At 42.8% G+C, this 9,847-nt stretch overlaps 1 protein-coding gene across 1 annotated transcript; it reads left to right on the top strand.

The window, feature by feature from the left end:
- Positions 1-2,401: 2,401 nt before the first annotated feature.
- Positions 2,402-7,309, top strand: LOC138885320 (uncharacterized). Its single transcript, XM_070166258.1, has 3 exons — positions 2,402-2,566; positions 6,532-6,723; positions 6,791-7,309. Exons 1-3 carry the CDS (start codon positions 2,402-2,404, stop codon positions 7,307-7,309), a joined length of 876 nt encoding a protein of 291 aa, XP_070022359.1.
- The last annotated feature ends 2,538 nt before the right edge of the window (positions 7,310-9,847 follow it).

Below are 9,847 nucleotides of genomic sequence, written 5' to 3'. Positions count from 1 at the left end.
TTTGCCAATGATTAGATGATCTTTTCAAATGATTGGGTTCCCCTTTATATAATAGGGGAACCCTAAATAAGGTACATTTTTATTTAATGTCACGACCCAAACCGATGGGCCGCGACGGGCACCCGGTGCCTTACTCAACCGAGTACCAACATAACGTATCTTCTCATGTCATACGATCATAGATAAGTAGAATACAACATGTGATACCAACTTATACACAAGACATACGGGCCTATAAGACCAAAATAACCACTCATATACTTAACATAGGACGATAAGGCCATACAATCTTTTATGTACATGACATCTGTCTACAAGCCTCTAAGAATACATAATTTTCATAAAGGTCGGGACAGAGTCCCGCCATACCAAACAATATACGTCTAAATCAAACTAACCAAACAAGCAACTCCGAAGCAAATGGAGCGCACCAACATCTTCCACTAAGCTGATAGCCTACTTGGAAGTCTCTCGACCTGTCTATCGGGACATGCGAGCATGAAATGCAGCATCCCCAAGCAAAAGAGACGTTAGTACAAATAATGTACCGAGTATGTAAGGCACATAAATAAGTACATAACAGACATGGAAGAAAATATAGAGTAAATGACTCAACCTGTAAGTCTGGATAACTCTGTAAATCATGAGATAATTATAGTGTCATGCATATGCGTATGAATGTCATGTCGTGCATAGGTACATGTTTCATTACATCATCAGGCCTCTGAGGGCATTACATCATATCATCTCGGCCACTGTGGGAAAAATCATCAACGTATACCAGCTGATCAGGTGGTGATGCGTATATAACACCGTATCTTTTTCCTATATCCCATATACATACATATATATATATATATATACGCATATATAACGCCTTCTGAGTCATGGGTAAATGCACATGTAAATGAATGCAATACATGAGAAGTACGTCAATAAAATCTCTTGAAGTGTCATAAGACCATTTTGCCTTTGAATAATACCATGAAGCAAACTTTTTCAACTTACGTATTTTTCTGAGACCATGAACATATGATAAAATAATATGACACATGGGGAATCAAGGATATAAGCATCTCTAGAATTTTTATGAATAGAGTCATTTATTGAAGTTGTGCATTTTCTCGTTTTGTTTGTTTCGTATGGATCATGCCAAAAGAAAGAAGAGATAGCGTATATATGCGTATATAAGTATATGCGTATATATATATATATATATATATATATATATATATATGTATATGGGATATGGAAAAAGGTTACGATGTTATATATGTATCACCACCTAATCAGCTAGTATATGTTGATGATTTTGCCCACAGTGGCCGAGATGATATGATGGGATGCCCTTAGAGGCCTGATGATGTTATGAAACATGTACCTATGCACGACATGACATTCATACACATATGCATGACACTATAATTATCTCATGAATTACAGAGTTATCCAGACTTACAGGTTGTGTCATTTACTCTATAGTTTCTTCCATGTCTGTTATGTATTTATTTATGTGCCTTACATACTCAGTACATTATTCGTAGCTGCGTCCCTTTTGCCTGGGGACGCTGTATTTCATGCCCGCATGTGCCGGTAGACAAGTCGAGAGCCTTCCAAGTAGGCTATCAGCTCAGTGGAAGATATTGGTGTGCTCCATTTGCTTCGGAGTTGCTTGTTTGGTTAGTATGATTTAGACGTACATTGTTTGGTATGGCGGGACTCTGTCCCGACCTTTATGAAAATTATGTATTCTTAAAGGATTGTAGACAAATATCATGTATATAAAAGATTGTATGGCCTTGTCGGCCTATGTTAAGTATACGAGTGGTTATTTTGGTCTTATAGGCCCGTATGTCTTGTGTATAAGTTGGTATCACATGTTGTATTCTACTTATTTATGATAGTATGACATGAAAAGATACGTTATGTTGGTTCTCGGTTGAGTAAGGCACTGGGTGCCCATCGCGGCCCATTGGTTTGGGTCGTGACAAAAGTGGTATCATAGCAATTCTATCCTAGGGTTGTCTGCAGACCGTGTCTAGTAGAGTCTTGCTTATAGGTATGTTGTGCACCATACATATAGATAGGAGGCTACAGGATATATAGGATGTTATCCTCTCTTTCTATCTCAGATCGTGTGATACAAGAATTTATGTTCCTAATGATATGTTATATTTCAGTAATGCCTCCAAAGAGTACAGCCGCCCAGAAGGAAAAGTCCGTGGCTGGTGAGACTACTAGTCGAGCGCCACGAGTTACCAGGGCTCGGGGAGAGTCTCATGGTGAGGTTCCATCTTAGACTTCACATACCCCGCCCTTTCCAGAAGAGCTCCGAGGGGCACCAGCTCCAGCGCCCGCCCCTGTACATTTAGCACTTCAGCTGGATGCGCCGGGTCAAGAGATGAGAGATGATATTCAGTTATTGACCCGATTAGTAGCCGTACAGGCTCGGCATCAGGAAGTAGGTATTGGTCATGCAGATAGGTCCGTCAGTGCAAAGGTTCATGACTTCATTAATTTAGACCCTCCAGTATTCACTAGGGCACATCTGGATGAGGACCCTCAGGTATTTATTGATAGAGTGTAGAGGATGTTATGGGTAATAAAGGCCACTACGACTGAGTTAGTTGAGCTAGCTTCCTATAGACTCCGAGATGTTGTAGTTAATTGGTACGAGTCTTGGGAATTGTCTAGAGGTGAGGATGCCCCCCAGTGGTATGGTAGGAGTTTACAGAAGCTTTTCTTCGTCATTATCTGCCACCAGAGCTTAGACGGGCCAGAGTTGATAGGTTCTTGACCCTTCGGCAGGGTAACATGAGTGTTTGTGAGTACAGTCTTCAGTTTGATTTGTTGGCTAGGTATGCTCCCACTATTGTATCTAAGATGGAGGATCGGGTTCACCTGTTTGTAATGGGATTAGAACCTTACTTTATTAACGATTGTATGTCAGTCTCACTTCAGCCAGACATGGATATTTCTCGTATTCAGGCATATGCTCAGGGTGTAGAGGAGCGTAAACAGAAACAGAGGGCCAATCGTGAGCATGATAGGGCCCAGAAAAAGAGAGCGAGGTCTTCGGGTCCTTTTGGTGAGTTTTGAGGTGGTCATAGGCAGTAGTACTCGAGGTATCCATCCCATCCCTCGCCTAGCGCGCCCCCTCAGTTTGGCAGTAAGAGATTTGATCATTCTACATATTCAGGGTCTGGTCAGAATTTCAGGGCCTCAAGTTCTCAATATAGGGGTGAGGTAAATCAGATGAGGCCACCCTTGCCACGATGTACTCAATGTGGTAAGCAGCATACCGGGCAATGCCTTATGGGGTTAGGTGTTTGTTATACTTGTGGTTATTCGGGCCATGTTATGAGGGATTGTCCGATGAGAGGTGATGCAAGCATAGCTCAGCCATCGGGATCTATAGCTGGTTCGTCATCATTAGTACGCCCCCTAGGCAAGGTCCCCGAGCACCAATAGGTCATGGTAGAGGCAGAGGCGGAGCATCTAGCTCGAGCAACCTTCAGAACCACATTTATGCGTTGGCAGGACGATAGGACCAGGAGTCATCGCCTGATGTTGTTACAGGTATATTATGAGTATCCTCATATGATGTATATTCACTGATTAACCTAGGTCCCACCTTATCATACATTACTCCGTTAGTTGTTGGTAAGTTTGGAATAAAACCTGAATTGGTTAAACCTTTTGATATGTCTACACATGTTGGAGACTCAGTGATAGATAAGCGGGTATATAAGGGTTGTATAATAGTAGTTCATGGTCGATCTGCCGTAGCAGATCTAATCGAGTTAGATATGGTAGAATTTGATGTTATTATGGGTATGATATGGCTCAGTCCCGTCTTTGTACAGTTATGTTTCTATTAGAGGTGTGTAGATAGTATGTCTAGTTGGGTTGTATGTGGCCTTGTCAGCTTTTAGTTTGGATGTATAGTTGTCTATAGTAGCTTTGCCGGCTCGCCCACTATATTCTGCATGTATACGTACATATGCCTCGATGGTAGGTTTCCTTCATGTATGTTATTTTCGCAATGCAATAGATGTTATTCAGGTTCATATCTTAGACGCATGCTTAGGGGTGTTTGACAGGTAGGAATCAGGCCCCCGTCGTGGCCCATCGATTTGGGTCGTGACATTTACAATAAGGAATCTTATTGGGACAGTTGTATAACCGTCTAGTATGGATTTGAACTAATTCATACAAATCTATTTCAGAATTTACGCCATGATCTTGGGGATGTGGCGGGAATCTTGTCCTTCTGTAACAAAATCATAACAGCACTGTCTCGGAGTAGGTTGTATTTGGATTCGGTATTCCTCGATCACTTAGGTCTTCGAGTCTTGTATTCTACCTTCGGGCTCGAGCTTGGTGTATATCAAACTTTTGTCCTCGATGCAACTTCTCGAGCTTACAAAATCGGAGGCATATGATTTTGACCATATACATATAGTCCCCGCGTTTCTTAGAATAAAATGATAAGAAACGAATTGATTCTCAACCCTTCGATGCCTCGATCATGACGCCAATCTCGTGACATCAGCGACTGAATTGACTGAAGGTCGCATCTGCATAGTTTTCCAAGGTCACTAATAGGAGGCGGCTGATGGTCGGTCATTTGGCTTCCCCAAAACGCTTAAGCGGCCTCTATAAATAGGCCAACTTCACGATTTTTGCAAACTTTACTTCTCAAATCTCTCTTAAAATCCCTTTAACTCTTCCAACTTCTTTGAGTTTACCCTTCTTTCAATTTGCTCTTATTTCAGCATCTACTCATTCTCTTCTCTTGAATTTATAAACCGCAATGTCTAAAACATCTAAAACTTTCCCTCAGAAAGAAAAAGCTTCTTCATCATTGCGGCCTGCTAGAGGTAGAGTGGTAGTGCCACCTCGTATCGAAGAGTGCATTCCCCCACCGTGCAAACTAGCTTTCGATTTCAAAATCGATAAACCTGCATCGACACCAAACCGATGTGAGCCCATATACCGATACATCTGTTTGATAACCGAAAATGAGCTCAAGCAGGTGAAAAAAGACTGCAACTAGGAGAACAAAGATGTGGTGATTCCTTCCCCTGAAGAGGACATCACTACTGATAAGGCAGGGTACTTAAGCGTGTATACCTACCCATTCACGTTGGGTCCTGCAGATCCAGCTCTGGGTCCCATAGACCCAATGATTTTGGATTTTTTCCAACAATACTAGGTGACGCTTGGCCAGATCTACCCTTCATTCTGGCGCATCATCAAACTAATCAGATATTTCTCGAGCTTGGTCAAGGGGATGCCTTTTACCCTCGACCACCTGATCAGACTATTCAACCCTGACCTTTATCGAGGTAGTCTGATAAAGCTGCAATGCCGATCTACGAAATCTCTCTTCTCCAGCATCGATGAGGACAAGGACCGAGGATGGATAAATTGGTTTGTCTAAATTAGGACCTCCGACCTAATTCCTGTTGAGAGGATGACATTCTCGGAGGAATGGAACATGAAATGTAAGTACAGGTTCATCGATAGTGACTTCATATTCTGCTTTCCCTACTCTTTCTCGACCTTATATATTTCTCGATCTAATACATTTTTGATGATATGGCTATTGTTTGGTTTCCTGGCACGGTCCCAGACCTCGAAGGTTTGGTTCAGCAACTGGCATCTACTTCTTCATACGCAGAGCGCAACTAGCGTGACCTGGCCAAGGGTCGATGGGAGGCTAAAAACCATGGTGAGTTCTCTTGTTTGAATACTTATGTTTCTTAGTAAAATACTTACTTTATCTTTATGCAAGCCTCGGAGACGCCATTGTTATGCCGCCGCCCCCGCCCGGTGAGGATGAGATCCCAAAGCCTTCCAAGGAAAAGAAAATAAAGAGGGGGTCGCTTGCAAATTCCACGAAGCCAAAGAAAAGCAAGGCTCGAAAACCTAAGGCCGATACTGTAGTCCTGTCTCTAGAAACGGCCCAACGCCTTCGGGATGAGGATGAAGAGGGGGGAAGATGACGACTACCTGTTGGTAGTTTGGAAAAGAGGAAGCACTGATGCTTCGAAGACCGCCGAATCGATGGTGGCTGATACGGTCCACTCTCGAACTGAAGAAATCTCGGAGGGTAGTTCGAGCAAAGTCCCTGAGCCATCGGGCAGCAAAAGAACACCTCATCTTGGAGGTCATTTGGAGGGTGAGACCGAGGGGCCGGTTCCGAGGACCTTCAAAGATAGGATAACATCCCGAGTGAATCACTTGGGGTAATCAATGTGGATGATTCGTCGCAGGTCCTGATGTTCTCCGGGGGAAATTCCGAGATGCCTAGGCCATGAGGACTCTTGATGTGGGAATGACCCATAAAGGGAGTGATATTTTTTTAGAGTGCCTTTCAGGGCTCGAAGATGGCCCCGATCTTGATGCCTCATTTATTTTTTATGAGGCCGAAAAGCTTCTCAAACAAGTAATTTTTGTCTTCATGACTACGCTTCGAATTTAATTTTCACCTTTCTAAGACTAACTCCTTTTCTTTGTGAGAAGGCCATATTGCTTCACCAACAAGCATTTGCCAAATATCGGGCCGAGCTTACCAGATACGAAGTCGAACTCGAGAAGCTCGTGGAAGAGATGGACAAACTTAAGATCCTCTACATCAAAAAAGAGGGGGAGATCAGCGATCTCCGAGCCGTGTTGGCGAAGGCTCGTCAAGAACAAACCGAGCTTATTGAAAAGGTAAAATAGCCTTTGAAGGTCTGTTATGCATTTACTTGATTTGGCGACTAACAATTCAACTTTGCAGGCCCAGCAGAAGGGCGAGCTAGTGGAGCAGCTTCGAGAGGAGCTCAAGATGAAAAAGGCTGAGACCCTAGGGTTGAAACAACACATGGACCGTCTCGCCTTGGAGAAAGATACACTTCAAGAGCATCTGACTTCAATCGAACACCAGCTTCAAAGAATAAAGGAGGAAAGCCTGTCCCGAAGCCGCAAAATCGAGGAGCTCGAAGCTAAATCTGTTGTTGAGCTTGCAAAGGCCAAATCTGATGCAGAGGCATTTGTGTCTTCGTACCAAGATGACGCTGAAGACGCAAACACTCGGGCAAAGGATATCTCTGCTGCGGCCGAATTTAAGTTATTATGTTCTCTTGACCATGCCAGGCGACAATCCTGGAGAGAAACCCTTGAGGAAGTGCACGCTCGTGGCTTCAACCTCTCAGTTAACATTGAAAAAGCAAAGACTTTGGAGGAAGAGGCTGCCGCTTTGCTCTTTGATGACGAGGATTCTGCTAGTGGCTCCGAGAGTGGAGGAGATGGAGATTAAGTCCCCGAGGAGGAGGTTCCCGAAAACGCAACTCCCGAGGATGTAGTTCTTGAAGATGTGGCCCCGAAGTAGATTAGGTTCCTTTATTTTGTTTTTGTGTTCTTGTGCAAGGGCCCCTTATGGGTATTGTAAATATCTTTTGTAAACATCTCTTATAAATACAAAGAATCTATTTGTTTCATCTTTGATTTGCATTGAATTCCGTTTCGTCTTCATTTGTGAAAAATTTGATGTTATAATATAATAAACTCTTAGGTTTTTTATTGATCAATGGGCGATCTTTAAAATAGAATACCTCTTAAGTTTTTTTTTAATCCTCGAGCTAAGCTTAAGTTGATTTGACGCGAGCTCGGGGGGATGTGACTCTTGAGTCCGGGTTGAGTGAGAGCAAGGTCTCGAACCCTATATATTTTGGCCCTTAGGCTCTTTTATATCGGCCCTTAGGCTCTTTTAGGTTGGGCCAATTCGGCCTCTAAAGAGGCTATAATTCTTTCCTCTTTTTGGCTAAAAGACTTGGTGAAAATTTTTCTATGCCTTAGCATATGTTTTTTGTACCTGTTGGGTTTTTCGAAGGTTCGACAGATCGGAACCTTATTTTTAATTTCTTTGTGTAAACGTGATCGAATACCTCTTGAGGTTTTTTCGAAGGCTGATGTTGTCAAGGCCTTTAAATTATTTGAGGGATGATTTTATCGAAGCCCTTCATCATTTGCTTTTGCCGAGGGTAACCTGATTTAATCGGTTTATTCAAAGTGTTCGAAATCCTTTATTTTATGGCGGAAGTCGGACATCTCTGAGCCGCATTATTTTGGTTGTAGCCTTTTTACATGACTGTAGTCTTTAATATGGTCGTAGCCTTCGGGTATGTCTCTTTGGACTTGTTTCCTGATAACCTTTCGAACTTGTTCGAAAGGTTAGTCCCTGAGTATTGTGGCTTTTCCTTTATATCGAGGGGATTCCCCTTTGAGGTCTTATAAATTCGAGTTTTCGATGACTCGGATGTGTCAACTATCGATGACAGTCCCCGATTATTCGGGGTGTATTTGCGTTCTGGCCCTTGGGCGATTTCTCGTAGAATTATAAGTGTAAAGCTCGTATAATAGTAGACTTCTTTGATACACAAAGAGTTTTGATATAGAAAGAATGCATCTTTGAATAATTGATACATGCGTACATGTTTTGCCGTCGAGGCTCAACTATTCTATATGGACACGGTTCATCCTACCGTTTGGCCCATTACAAAGTTCTCCTATCAAGGCCCTCTTTGCGTGAAGTATTTTCCTCGAAAATATATCCTCCGAGGGTGATGCCCCCCAGTATTCGAGGTTGATTGAAAAGAAGCCTTGGATACTGTTGAGTTCTCTTTAGGTAGCACATACTTGTTGCCTCGTTAAAAACCTCGCCGGTAAAACCCATTTGGGACAAAATTCGATCTAAGGGAAAAAGAGTGCAACACATGCTTTAAAACCTAAGGCCTTCATGTAGAAAGGTGTCTTAAAGGAGAAAGTCATACCTTAGCAATAGTATCATTTGAGTAGTGATACGTTCCAATTGTTTAGCAGTTGTTCATCTTCCATCGTGCTAAGCTTGTAAGATCCTTTACCGACAACTCTGATGACTCGGTATGGTCCCTTCCAATTGGGGCCTAGTTTCCCTTCATTCGGGTCTCGAGTATTGAGGGTGACTTTCCGTAGAACTAAGTCCCCGATTCCAAAGTGTCGAAGGTTGGTCCTTCTATTGTAGTATCTCTCGATTCTTTGCTTCTGCGCGGCTATCCGAACAAGTGCTGCCTCTCATTTTTCATCTAATAGCTCGAGGCTAGTATTCATGGCCTCGTGATTTGACTCCTCTGATGCATGTCAAAACCTAGCACTGGCTCCGACCTTGACAGAGATAAGGGCCTCGGAGTCATATACTAAAGAGAATGGAGTAGCCCATGTGCTAGACTTCGATGTTGTTCGATATGCCCAAAGGACCTCGGGTAGAACTTCTCTCCATTTTTCCCTTTGCATCGTCCAACCTTTTCTTTAGGTTTTGAATGATAGTTTTGTTTGTTGACTCGGCCTATCCATTTCCAGTTGGGTGGTACGATGTTGAGATCCTCTTTATTTTATGTGCTTCGAGGAAATCCGTCACGTTACTTTCGACGAATTGTTTTCCATTGTCACATACAATCTCGGCAGGCATCCCGAATCGACATATGATGTGGTCCCAGATGAAGTCGATAACTTCCTTTTCTCTGACCTTCTCGAAGGCATGTGTTTCCACCCATTTAGAAAAATAATTAGTCATAAACAAAATAAATTTAGCTTTACTTGGGGCCATTGGTAGAGGGCCGACTATGTCCATTCCCCATTTCATGAAAGGCCACGGGGATAGGACCGAGTGGAGTTGTTCTCCGGACTGATGGATCATTGGTGCAAACCGTTGGCATGTATCACATTTTTTGACAAACTCCTTAGTATCTTTTTCCATGTTGTCCCAGTAATACCCTGCTCTAATAATTTTGTGAATCAAAGACTAGGCAAAGTACCTTCG

Source organism: Nicotiana sylvestris, chromosome 2 (genome assembly GCF_000393655.2).
Source record: "Nicotiana sylvestris chromosome 2, ASM39365v2, whole genome shotgun sequence".
In the NCBI taxonomy this organism is placed as follows: Eukaryota; Viridiplantae; Streptophyta; class Magnoliopsida; order Solanales; family Solanaceae; genus Nicotiana; species Nicotiana sylvestris.
This window is presented reverse-complemented; position numbering and strand designations above follow the sequence as displayed.

Excerpts from the sequence above, each read along its gene's own strand:
- LOC138885320 (XM_070166258.1), top strand. The coding sequence starts at position 2,402 with ATGAGAGATGATATTCAGTTATTGACCCGATTAGTAGCCGTACAGGCT. Across the intron at positions 2,567-6,531 it reads ATCTGGATGAGGACCCTCAG|GCCATATTGCTTCACCAACA; the intron begins GTATTTATTGAT and ends CTTTGTGAGAAG. Across the intron at positions 6,724-6,790 it reads AAACCGAGCTTATTGAAAAG|GCCCAGCAGAAGGGCGAGCT; the intron begins GTAAAATAGCCT and ends TCAACTTTGCAG.